This window comes from Haliotis asinina, chromosome 5 (assembly GCF_037392515.1).
Source record: "Haliotis asinina isolate JCU_RB_2024 chromosome 5, JCU_Hal_asi_v2, whole genome shotgun sequence".
Classification (NCBI taxonomy): domain Eukaryota; kingdom Metazoa; phylum Mollusca; class Gastropoda; order Lepetellida; family Haliotidae; genus Haliotis; species Haliotis asinina.
The window spans coordinates 20,492,763-20,506,969 of NC_090284.1; the positions used below are offsets into that span (position 1 = coordinate 20,492,763).

At 39.2% G+C, this 14,207-nt stretch overlaps 1 protein-coding gene across 7 annotated transcripts in view; it reads right to left on the minus strand.

Moving 5' to 3' along the window:
• LOC137283347 (protein pangolin, isoforms A/H/I/S-like) overlaps positions 1 to 14,207 on the minus strand; it is a 65,314-nt gene that overhangs the window by 20,815 nt on the left and 30,292 nt on the right. For 2 of the 7 annotated variants that reach the window (XM_067814807.1, XM_067814808.1), the window contains exon 1: positions 5,319 to 6,206. The exons of the other annotated variants lie outside the window; for them this stretch is intronic. In XM_067814807.1, coding sequence (XP_067670908.1) covers positions 5,319 to 5,588 — 270 coding nt within the window. In that variant the 5' untranslated portion in view covers positions 5,589 to 6,206. Of the gene's footprint in view, positions 1 to 5,318; positions 6,207 to 14,207 lie in introns of those variants that run through there. 7 annotated transcript variants of the gene reach the window in all.

Consider the following 14,207-nt stretch of genomic DNA (forward strand, 5'->3'; position numbering starts at 1 on the left):
TCAATAACCTGCTACAGAAAAAAACCATCCCAACAGATACAGCTTGTGTGAAGGTGCATCTCACCCAGGTGAACTATCTCAGATGACCCCTGAGATGCAGTACAATGAAGTGTGTGTATCTCACCCACCTGAACTACCTCACAACAGGCTGAAGAGTATCTCACCCAGCTGAACAAACTCTGATGCCCCATGATAGATACAACAGGCTGAAGTGTACCTCACCCAATTTTAACTACCTCACAGCAGGCTGAAGTGTATCTTGCCCAGCTGAACAACCTCACAGCAGACAGAAGTGTATCAGTTAAACTACATCCGATGGCTCATGATAGGTACAACAGGCTTAAGTGTATTTCCCCCAGCCAAACTACCCCACAGCAGGCTGAAGTGAATCTCACCCTGATGAACTATCTCAGATGACCTATCAGCTGAGAAGGCATTACTTGCCAGCTACCAACCTGCAGCACAATTTGTGTTCTAATCCTGAAATGAATTGACACCGACTCCACAACATAAGGAGCGGCTGCAAAAACGTATACAGTTGATGAAAAATTGCCCCAATGGATTTTAGAGAAAGGAACTGGGGGAAAATACATGTTTTCCACCAAGATGTGTAAAACTGATGGTGTAACATCCAAATGATGGATGTTCATGCTCTGTGGTCCTTGAGTTCGGAATGGAAGAATACAAATTTCCAAGGATAAAATCATTTGGGTTTTTTCCCCCCCATTTTTTTTATTCCACCCTAAACTATGTCTGAAATCTTGCTATTATGCAAAAAGGATTTACCATCATCATTTCAATAATAGAAGCCTTACAATTGCTCTAATTACTTATTTTCCCCTCAATGTCAGCCGATTACAAATTTCACTTTCAACCAAATCAAACAGCATTTTCTACTAGAGTGTGACAACTGTTAACACGTTCTTCCTAAAAAACATTGTCGGTGACTCCTGAATATCCCAACCAGTACTTTACACTGTTCTGGAAATTCAGGCAGCAGTTACAATTTAAATCTTTGTATAACAATGGTGTGATCATTTCATGACTTCTTCATCTGATAGGTTTGAACAGATTGTTTCACATCATTTTCTACAAATCTTATGGTTGGTTATAAGGATAATCAGATGATGAAATTATTCAAATCATACTAGTATATGAAGAAAAGAATTTTTTTTCTTCCTTGCAATCCATTTTTCTTCAACAGGAACACCACTACACCCTTCTTCCCCAGGAAACACCACACAGACACAGAAATCCTTTTATCTTCAAGCTGATTATTCATCGGCTAAACTATTTTAAATCCTGCAGAATGCCAAACTGAAATTATATCAATAGTTGGCTGAACTTAAGCAACCAAAATACAGCAGGGAAGTTTTCACTTCGCAGCCTTGTGCGCCCCTTCATTAATAATTTCACTAAGTTTTGCATCCCTACTAACATCTGTGAGACAGACTCCACTTCAAAACTACATCAATCAAAAGAACAGAATTCTCCCTCGATGCCAGACTTAGATCGAAGAAGAAGAAAAACTTCAAAATATTTTTAAGACAATGGACCTAGAACTGGAATAACATTTTGGAACCTTTGAAGCGAGTGCATGATGAAGGTCCACTTTGAAACACATTCTGTACTCTATACCTGGCGGTTTTCATATTCCCAGACATTTCGTATCATTCAAATGACAGACTAAAGTGAGGGTTGGAGGTGGCAGCTCTTTACACTACAGTGCACTCTCTTTTTCTGTATAGCATAGCTAGTTGTTAGAGTACAAGTATGTTGTTAGGAGGCTGTCGATACCTCTAAATTTCAATGTAAACTGTTAATAAATAAAAAATTGTGTGGCAAAGATCCTACGTTACAGTGCGTCTCAACATTATGAAATTTCAAAAACTTTCAATAGCTACTGTACCATGGATAGGGAACACTTGACAAGTATTTTTGTAACAGTTAAGCTGCACAACTGATCCCAGATTTATTTGCCATATAAAATCCTTGCTTGCAGTCAGCAACTAGTTTCTCAAACCTTAACATAAAATAACCTGCAAACAGAAATTATATCGTCTCAGAATACTTTTCAAAATGGTAATTCTAAGGTTATTTAGTGAATGTTTCAAATTGCAATGAATTAATTACATAATCTGGATACATACATAATTAAAACAAAGTCACAAAAGCATATCAATTCGGAAGCTGACTTAATAATTAAAATTCACTTGAATACAGAGTTTGTATGTTTTAAGAAGAAAATGTAACGTAAGATATGTAAGGAATTTTATTATTTCTTGAACTTAAATGCTCAAATGCAATGATTTGCAACAGATTTAATAAAACGTTTGATCTAGTATATATCATTGGTGTAAAAACACCTACAGTTGAGAGAAGATAAGGTGATATTTCTCATGATCGTTTTTTCTTCTCATGATCTTTTTGAAAAAACAATCATCAATTTTAGATTGTAAAATTTATCTCATAACTTCACTCAAGCAGTTATCATGAATAAATTATCACGTCATGGGATAGCATCAAATTGTTGTCATAAATGGATTCATATCTCACTCCTAAATGTGAAAAGTTAAACTCAACAAATCAGTGGGGGATTATCTAGGATACAATGTAGAAATAATTCTAATTTTGAATTACAATGTCAATTACATCAAATTAGAAGAAAAATTCCGCTTTTAATTGCAAAAGGATGAGCTTATATTTGAAGTACTATTTGTTCAACCCTCACAAACGTAAGCAGTCATGATTCATGTATGGTGGGTGTACTTCGCTCAGAAACTTACACCTGATGTACGTGGACTTGAATGCTGATATGAGTTATATGCACAGTTAGAAGCAAACGTCACGAACACAAGACAAGCATGACCATAGAAGCGCTTCTTCCTGCTCATAGGAAACAGCAATACTAACGTACAAGTAAAATTTATATTTATCCAATTTCCCTACTGATTGAATACATTACAATAATTTTGGACTTTGTAGCTTTTTTAAGGAAGTGTGACCAATCTCTAACAGGCACTGCAGTTAAATAGAGGATGAGTTTGCTATTTTTTTCTGATTAATTTCAATAAATTCTGCATGAATTTTGATTTTATTTCAACATTAATCAATGAAGTTTTAAGTTTCAGAATTCCAGAATCCTACAAGTTAACTGAATGATATTTCTTTACTGAATAAGACTGATTAAATCATAAACTTTTTTTTACAAATAATTCAGAGTATTTTTTAATGCATTTCAAAGTCAGTTCCTTGAAGATTTGTTTTAAGGATATGTTTTAATAACCAGACATAATCATGTAATTGTGCCATTTCTGACAAAATACAGCTAACTTCTTACACTCACACACTGGATCATACTTTTTCACACATGATCGGTATTTCAACAAACAGTTTCAGATTTGTTTATTTGAAGAAAATATGTTTCCCCACACTTTCTGTTGGAGGAACATTACAGATGTTTCACAGGGACATTTGAGAAAGCAGACTGGCTTGGAGGCAGGATCTGCTTGAATTGCCTCTTTCAAGTACGCTTTAACCGTGTTACATATAACAAATAAACTTTCAACACCTACTACATGGGATGATTATTTAGGTGTCAGTGTTATGGTGGTGTGTGGGGGCCATTCCTCAATCAGCTGCTCTCTCCTTCCCTATGTCCAGGTGCCAGAAGCACATACTATCAGCCCTCTCCCGCCAATTTAAACTTGCCTACAATGGCCATTTGACTGCCACGAATTAATATCACAAAGATTTACTGAAACAGCCGCCTCAAATTGTAGAGTTTTTGTTTGGTTACACGATCATTAATCACTCCCGCAATGGATATTGATGTTTCGTGTCAAGTTTACAGAGCATGACAAAAATGAAAATTTCGCTGGCACTTGGGTCAGCCTGGAGTAGGGAGACCAGGATCCATTCCTCAGCCTCCCTTGGCCTTCTGTGTAATTATCTTACACAGACAATCACGCCAAACAATAACTAGGCCCTTGTTTTATCATCCCCAAGCGGTGCTAGAGTTCAGGAATGTTACTTGTTCTGTAAAACATTCACAGGAAACAGTGAAGGAATGCCAGCCTCCCCTTGAAAACAGCCCAACTTGGACTGGTCCATTGTGACACACGTCCATCAAAGCAAATGACTGCAGGGGTACATCAGGGATGTGTCTCTAAATATGAACTGCACTTGAATTTGGGGGATCAAATCTGTGTGTTTTAGTCAAATTGGACTATGGAATATGCAATATTATGCATGACAACTGTGATAAGAGGCTTAAGAGTCCTTCAGAGCCACGAAGAATTGAATAATATCGAGAAAATAACCCAACAGTGCCCCAGCCTACATGTAACCATGGGTGGCCTCAATGCTAATTCACTTCCTGAGGCCCTGTTAGGGAGAAGATCTTTCTTAAATTGGATTTTCTCATTAGAAAACTCATTAAGTAGTAATAGGTGAATGAAATACACTTAGGAGCTGTCATTTGATGAACAATATCTAAGAAGTCTGCATCAGACTTTACAATTTGCATGGTACTTTCAACCCCACCCCTCTTCACCCTCACCTGTCACCTCTGTATCTTGCTATCTACATCTCACTCTCATGTGGAAAAATTCCGATAGTAAATTTTCCTATTTTTAAAAAACCTTGCAAACCTTTTTGCCTGAACTTACTGAAAAAATCCCCGTCAAAAGAAGTATTTCTTGTTACACTCATCCACAGAAGAAATATCAACAAGCCCCAACCCAAAGAAACATGTGACCAATATTTTTATGACTGCCATCAAGTAGATTCTACATTTTTCATTTAACACAAAAGGCTCCTTAATGGGCAATTTTATAAAATATTTTTTTTCCCAACAAAATGAAATTGATCCTGAACTGACTAAATTATCTGAGAGTTATATCACTGATAACAATGAAATTCCTAATTAGCTTATTCAACACCGAGCATGAGAAAACAGGTAGAATGGGGTGGATTAGGGGTGGCTCCATGTCATGTCATTATCAAATATACACCCTTATGTTCAGCAAATGACCATGTGAAACAGCTGACAAGTCACAGGCAGTTAACACCAGGAGTCACACCTTCAAGGCAGGTAACAGTTTTCTTCCCCCCAATTTTCCTAAAATGTATCTTCAACAATCATTGTCATTTAAGATTATATAATTAATAAACAACATTATCGCACTGACGATTCATTCATCCAAACGACAACCGGCCATTTTCCTCCGAAACACGAAGATGTACACCAACATGATACGAATCCACTGATGTACATCGAGAAATTATGAAAAATCAACATTGTTCAAAGTTCTTACCAGGTCGAGGATACATCCTAGTGTACAAGTTTCCGGTAAGAGACAACATACGGGTGGCATCTTGTCCGCAAAAGGCATGAGGGATGCCGCAGCGGCGGCAGTGGCGGCGGCTGCTGCTGCACTACAGGTAGAACACATGCTTTGATTGAAGTCGGCTCCCACATCCCTCTCCGTCACTCCATTAGTGTTTTGACTGCCAGTGTCTAGTGGAGGAGAGCCGAGTGGGCCCCCTGACCCCGACCCCCAGTGACGGTGGAGGTAATATATCATGTCAGTTGCTAGGCTATGACACTTGACAGATTGCCAGCCCGCTCAGAGAGAGAGAGGGGAGTAGAGAACGGTGTAGCAGAGTGAAGGAGCCAGAGGTGGAAGAGGAGGTGGCACAGGTCCCTCTAGCTGGCCAGATAGACAGATAGAGGAGGGATGAATGAGCTGCTGTCCGCGCTGGACTAGTGTACTGTTACTCCGCACTAGGGTAGAGACGAGACTGGAGGGCTACCTCTTCCTTACAACAACAGTGGACAGACAGCAAGCTGCTCTGGGTTACATACACAGATGATGCGCTCTCTCTCTCTCTCACACACTTGTATAAGCTACTGGTATCGGTGTTAGCAGGCAACTTCACCAAATCAATGGCCTACGTATTCCCCCAATTGTTGGCCGTTCAGTTACCTTGAGGTGTTTCTCATGGTAGGGCAGGCAGGTAAAGTGTGCCGAGAGAGAGAGTGAGAGAGAGCTGTGGAGAGTGAGTGAAGAGGGTTGAGCTGCACCTCAGCTGCCCACACAGTGGAACTATTTCAGATGAGCTGCCAAGAGAATCCGCCTGTCACCTCTGACAGTAATACTGGTCCTCTAAGTCTCACTACTACCAACACAAGTCATTCAACTATTTTAGCATGAAATTGTCACCGCAAGCACAGCTATAAAATCACACTAAAGTCACTTTCAGATAAAAATCAATTAAGACTAAATGAATGAAACATCACGACTGACAAAAAAGACTTTTTAAACAATCCATTAACACATCAGCAAAGCATTTGGCAATTCCTAACAAACATTATTTGCTTTTTTGTCATTTCTAAACACACATATACATATATACACTTGCTCAGTGAAACAAATGTGATCAGATAGAACAATTATGCTAAAGCTTCAGGTTGAAAACCAAATAACTTTCTTCACTGATTAAATATGTAAATATTTAGTCAATTCCACTTCTGTTTGAAAGCCTGTTTCAGTAATTATTCGTGCAAATTCCTTTTGTCACCTGGTGTCTGTTTATGATTTTTTTTTACTCGCTTCCTGCAGAACCTAGCAATTGTTGAAAACCATCAGCATTTATTTCCTAATATCCTTTAGTATTTCCAGAAAATTTCATATGAAGATTACATAAATGTATGGTAACTTCATATTCCAATCTTGTCCTGTATAAGATAATGCTTGACAAGCTAAAGTACTGCCTAATCTGTTATCCTCAATCAGCATGCACAAGCACACAAGTGTAGCAGATAAGCCATATTACAAGCACCAAAAACAACTGTTTTAAGCACCTCAAACTGTGAAAAATTACTTGCTTTATTTCCATGGTTACTTACAGTTTTTTAAAGAAAAAGTAGATTTGAAATGTTAATTGTTTCAAAGTTTTGTTGACGTCTTCAAATACATTTTTGGCAACAGTATTATTTTTCATTAGTCAAGTCTGCCTATGGGCTGCCATGGTAAAGGCCTGATGAAATAGGGTCAGCCTAGTCAAGAATGTCTTATTTATGTGCTACAACAAAATGGGTAGGGTCTTGAGCAAAAACTAGGTAGGGCCATGTGTTCGAAATGAGGAGAATATTTCTTGAGGTCCTAAATATGTGATAACATTTAGATGAATACTGTTCCCTTTGGTCATTCATCTTATATTTCATGTTATACATGAACCTGTATTTCAAGCTATGAAATGAGTTATCTCCAATAGATATCTGTATTAGATTTTCACATTAATTCTACATTGAGTATCCCCAGTCTTGCCTTTTTTTCTTTTCATTTCACATCTTCAGACTTCCTAGATGAAATAAAACTGTAATAACAGTTAGGTTAAGTATCATTTTGAAGCTCATAATTTTTTTTCACATGCATTCTTCAAGAATGCCTGTAAAACGTGTTTCATCTTCAGTTTACAGAGATGAGAAAGTTGCGTCCGACTAATACGTGAAGCAGAACAAATCCTGATCATCATCAGTCACAAGGTGTTAGTATACCCAACCTTTATTACACTGTAATTCACCTACAGGGAACACTAGACGCTAGTTTTTGTTGAGAGTCTACTGACTGAAATTCAATAACGTCTGACGTGCTGATGGTGACACGTGGAGACGAAAACTTGCTCTGACGTGCAAGTACGCATGGGACTTGTGATCGAGGGTCACACTCAATCCATAATCAAATCTTACAAAATACAATATTTAATATTTTGCTCATATAATTCCATCTAAAAAAGACCATTTCTGTGTAAAAAGTGACATATGCTAGACACGTCAAGGTTGGTTTCGCAAATTTGCATCTTTGAGCAATTTCTTAGGGTGTTACATTCTTCTCAACCTTGATTCTCATAGCAAATAATAATAATCAAAGAGAAAAAATGAAAACGTCTCACATTGATCAACCTTCAGATTTTAACTTCACAGATAGAAATCAGACTTTCTGACTATTAAAACTTTCTGAACCTCGGAAAATTGAGGATTTAGATGACGCCATGACCATATCTCTAATCCAATATAGAACTTCCAGGAACCCCTCCAAGATTTCACCATATTTAAATGTCATTAGGTTTTCCAAATGAAGACTGATCAGGGGGATTGTTAGACAGACAGAGTGGACGTGAAAGTTGCACTGCCTGTCATAGTTTCATAATCAGCTACACTCATACCTGTTTACTTATCTGATATGATACTTATCTTTATGATATCTGAAGTTTATGCTGACTGCTTCAAGATACATGTACAAGATAATTTGAAGATATTTGGACATAAAAACTTAAAGAAGCCACCAAAATGATGAAATTATGTCATACCTCAGGTTAAAGTTAAAAAACAAGGGATAGGCTAAAAGTTTAAACCACATAATCTGCCCCAGCTCAAGGTATGATATTTAAGGGAGAGAGCAAATAGACATTTGTGCAAGTCAGCAATTACACATCAGCATGAAGGTAATCTGCAATGTAATAAGGCCCAGGACGGCAAGATAATGTTCAGATCAATCCATATCATTTGGGTATGATGATGAACCACCATTAGCCTAATCCCACTACATAAGTACTTCGGCAATAATGATCATCACATTCCCGTGTTGTCAGTCCATGCACAAGCACGGTGTACTGGAGATATTGATGCTTAGGCTGAACAATATTATTTGTGTTTCAGGTAAGCTTAAGGGACATTATTCATTTATGACCTGGGGTGGGTCTTTACTGTCATTGAAGAACCTTGCTGTTAAAGTATCCATGGTTTATAGGAGAGTGAGTGAGTAAGTAAGGTTTTACACTATTTTTAGCAATATTCCAAGAATATCACTACAGGGGACACTAGAAATTGGCTTCACACCTTGTACCCATATGGGGTATTGAACTTGGGTCTTCAGTGTGACAAGTGGACGCATTAACCATTTTACAATATGACCCTATTTTGAAACATCAGTGTTAACAAACCATAACATTGCTGAATAATTTTTTAAAAAATACTGAAACACTCTCTACCAACTCATTTCTATTGGATCAATGGAACACAAGTGTCATCTTTTTCTGTCCAGTTTGTTCAAAGTTCACTGGAGCAAACTTTTCAGCAGTTCATTCTGAATATGTATTTTGGCCTATCATCACAGGATCCTGTTACTGTACAAAGAAGCAACTCTGCATTTAAGAGTGAGAAAGACGTAACTTTCACAGCATGATGGCTTTTTTATTCTGCTTCATAACATATGAATAAAAAAAACATCAGATAAAAACTATTATGGAATAAAGTGGCCTGTTAGTAAATCACTGGCATTTGGCTTTAATAACTTTAGGCATGATTAGAACAATGTTATAAGAATGACAATTCACCTGTGAAGAAATGTGATGAATTGACAAGAATACCTAACCAAATCTGTGATAAGTGCTACTGGGAATTTGTGTTCTAACCCCTAACTATATACAAGTACAACTGAAAACCTGTCCTCTAACTGCCTATTTTTGTGACAAGTATTATGGAACTTGTTCTCTAAACTGCCTAACTCTGTCAGAAGTATTACTTGGAAGTTATCGTCTAATCCTAAACTCTGTGCAAATACTGCTGAAAACTTGTCTTCTAACCCCAAGCTGTGACAAGTACTACTAGGAACTTATCGTCTAACTGCCTAACTTGGTGACCAGTAATTCTGGAAATTTGTCATTAAACTGCCTAACGCTGTCACAAGTAGTACTGGGAAGTTGTCCTCTAACCACCGACTCTGTGAGGAGTACTACAGGGAACTTGTCCTCTCACCACCAACTCTGTGACGAGTACTACAGGGAACTTGTCCTCTAACCACCAACTCTGTGACGAGTACTACAGGGAACTTGTCCTCTAACCACCAACTCTGTGATGAGTACTACGGGGAACTTGTCCTCTAACCACCAACTCTGTGACGAGTACTACAGGGAACTTGTCCTCTCACCACCAACTCTGTGACGAGTACTACAGGGAACTTGTCCTCTAACCACCAACTCTGTGATGAGTACTACGGGGAACTTGTCCTCTAACCACCATCTCTGTGACGAGTTCTACAGGGAACTTGTCCTCTCACCACCAACTCTGTGACGAGTACTACAGGGAACTTGTCCTCTCACCACCAACTCTGTGATGAGTACTACGGGGAACTTGTCCTCTAACCACCAACTCTGTGAGGAGTACTACAGGGAACTTGTCCTCTAACCACCAACTCTGTGATGAGTACTACGGGGAACTTGTCCTCTAACCACCAACTCTGTGATGAGTACTACGGGGAACTTGTCCTCTAACCACCAACTCTGTGACGAGTACTACGGGGAACTTGTCCTCTAACCACCAACTCTGTGACGAGTACTACAGGGAACTTGTCCTCTCACCACCAACTCTGTGATGAGTACTACGGGGAACTTGTCCTCTAACCACCAACTCTGTGAGGAGTACTACAGGGAACTTGTCCTCTAACCACCAACTCTGTGACGAGTACTACAGGGAACTTGTCCTCTAACCACCAACTCTGTGACGAGTACTACAGGGAACTTGTCCATCCAACAGTAAGCCTTACAGTAATGGAAAAAGTAACCATTTAAACTGAATTAAGTCCACTGAGATAGCAGGATAATTTATTTTTTTTTATATGTGGAAAAAAAGAGCAAGTGGGATCTCAACATCTTGACTTTTGCTCGCAAAAAAATGCTAATCCCCAAATAGCCTTAGAAGACCTATAATTTCTGTCAAATCCATTTTTTGCAGGTTGCCCATAGGCGGAGAGAGTGTCCTGGTGTTGTAGCGTATGACGATGGGGAGAGGTAGGGAAGACCCACATCCACAGCCAGCATTGTCACACAGCCAGGACAGGTTCAACACACTGGAATTAGCTCTGGAAACCTAACCAACCTTTGTCATCCCTACACTGTCATTAACTTGTTTTCCTATTTCACTACAAAAAGGGAAAAAAAATCAAGCCATATTTCTCTCGGAAGACCTTCTCTCCTCATTTGCCAAAGATTTATTGTTTGTTTTTATTCCCCTGCCAAAAGTACACAACAGAAAAAAATGACCCAGATTTTGCTTTTTATTCACTCTGCTATTCTTTTATTACTCTCCCCTAGTCTGTAACATGCATAAACAGCTCTGACACCATCTTACACAGGAGTAAAGAACTGCTTGTCATATAGCAACATGTTCAAGAATACTAATCCCAGCTTCACAGCTTGTCGAGACATCATCTCTGGAATACTCATGTGTGTCAATATCAGTATACTCAAATATCAGGTCTACAGTATACTCAACCATCAGGTCTACAGTATACTCAAACATCAGGTCTACAGGATATAAACAATTTAATTTTAGACAGCAAGTGTGTTAACTGCCCATTGAGCCCACTAACTGAGCCTAATACCTCAGCAAGGATTGTATGGTCATTACCAATATTGAAGGCAGTTGGAGGAAAGGTTCAATGAACGTGCACCAGGAGAACAAACAAAGCATGCCCAGTGAATGACTCCGGCTATTGAGCTTGTCCTGATCAATAGCCAATAGGCTGACCAGGCCCACGGAGGAGACTGGAACCCTGATTCCAGATGTCAGGTCCTCAATAAACACAAACACTAAATAGTTGCACTTGCAGTGTTGCTGTGTTTGCGAGTCGATTCACTGGTTGTAACCTTGCTGTTTTATTGAATGACTGGTGTCAGGTTCCTGATTTCAGTCATCTGCTTCGGACAATATTGGATTAGTGTCAATGAAAACGATAAAATATATTTAAAGAATTTGTTATGCATCATTTTTGCAAAAGATTTAATAATTGGGCTTTGTATTATGGGGATAAAGGTGCTTTTACAGAATAACTCTTTATGAAAGACATCGCATTTGAGATATTCTAGAGAAAACACATATCTAATGGCATAACTGTGCCTCGAGTATCAGCTGGCAAAAATGATCACATTATCACATTAAAAAACAATGTTTTTAGAGAAAGTGTTCTGTTTTGCCACAACCACCTGAGCTGGGCAGCAGTCCCCCCAACTCTACACTGTTTTCCAAGTCAAGTCATGAAAACAAGCTGGGTTAGGTGTAAAAAAAGAGTCTGAACGCATAGCTGTAATCTTCTAGAATTTGATTAAAAATATGGACACTGAAATCAGTAAAATTGCCATAATCCTCCATGAAAAATCATATTAAGGAATCAGAATGGTGTTATCACAAAATCATGTTTTTATCAGCAGCGAGCATAATATGGCACCAGATATCTCAACAGCCAGTGGCTTGTGTGTTGTGATGGCATTGAAAGGTGTCCCTGGGATGGGTGAATGACAAAATGATGCCCCTTGGATGGGTGAGCAATGGGATGGTGCCCTTGGATGGGTGGGCAATGGAATGATGCTCCTTGGATGGGTTGGCAATGGGATAGTGCCCCTTGGATGGGTGGGCGATGGAATGATGCACTTGGATGGGTGAGTGGTGGAATGATGCTGCTTGAATGGGTGAGCAATGCTTCCTTTACTATGGATGGCAGACGAAATGATGTCCTGTAGATGGGTCAGAGATGATGTCCCGGGGATGATTACGACCAAGCACCAACTGTAATGTCTAGCTTTACAGGAAACCTACACTGTATTTTCTACCCACCTGAAGCTATCTTCAAAGCCCATGTTTACTCCATCCTTCAGGCAAGAATAAATATCTAACTTTTGAAAGTTAACCTCTCTTACTATTTGCTTCCCTGCTTTAAAAATATTTTCCCTGCATTATTTATACTTATTTACTATTTCTGAACCTTGTAACTGTTATGCAACCAGACAATAGTGACTCTCCTGAGCAAACAGACGAGGAATGGTGACAGAGACTAAACACTGTATGAAGTAACATGGCGCCAGAGATGCTCCACATCTTTGCCTCGTAACTACTTGGAGCATTTGGCACTGGACATGTTAATATTAGTGGGTGGATAAGAGCTGGCCCCGGGGGAGGCACCACAACATGGACAAGAATACTCCATGAGTGAAACATGCCATGAGGCTGGACGAAGACTGGGTGGTGTTAAATATGTATAATGTGATTACCATGTTGGGCTGATGCCCATTGTTTGGGTCATGTTTCATGTCAAGGAGTCAGGGTGGTGTACAAATATAGCACCCACCCACCACTGCTCACACACACCCACAGTCATAAACGGGCCACTGATAACACAGCCAGCTGTACTTGTTTGATGTCACAGAGTTGGGCGGCATACGATACGATGACATCGGATAACATATAATATGGCAGCATTATGGTAACGTACAACGCGATGACATCTGGATAACATACAAGGTGCTGGGTTTAGGGTGGCACACATGTCTACCCCACTAGACAATACAACCCCTGTCATGCAAGGCTACTGATAAGATGGAGGAATGGCCAGTCGTCCTCTTCTTCAGATCTCTTCCCTCAAAACACTAGCCGAGTGATATTGATTTCTGTTCTCAAGACTTCAGGCCACTTGCACAAAAGATGTGGTTTTCTTCAAATGATTAACCAAGTCTCCATTTGGGTCAGCATTTCTTTCCTAAATTTTAGTTATTGATTATTTTCAGTGAGATGAGAGCCTCTTTTGCCCATTGTTGGAGAGCTCTTAAGCCATGGGACATGCTGAGTAACATTACCGAAGCTTCTAGCATGTGAAAAATACACGCATGCTCCACAACACATAGTTTCTAGAATTTCATACAGCGCGAAACTCAATAAACTCAAGTGGGTACGATTGTCCTGTGTCACTTAAAACTTTGAAAGTCTATATCAGTTTTAGTGGGAAAGGTTTCGATGGTATCCACATTAAAAACGTTCACCTGACAACATATCAACACTGATTGCCGTGATATGAAGGATAGCTTGGTATGTGATGTCAAGACAGTAGTATTTTCTCTAATCTGTCACTAAAGCTATAAAAGCACTGATGATTTCTGAAGTTGCCATTAACATGGGAATATCACTTACCGTATACAAGGCGGCTTCTAAAGGTGTCATGATAACTGATATTTCTTCATGGACTGCTTCGAGCCAAGTCACATACAACACCGTCACATGAATTCTTCATGCTTAGAATTGTGAACCCAACTCAGTTCACATCTATTTTCCTGCACAAATGACTAATTGATGTCACTTGGTAAGAGGAGCAATA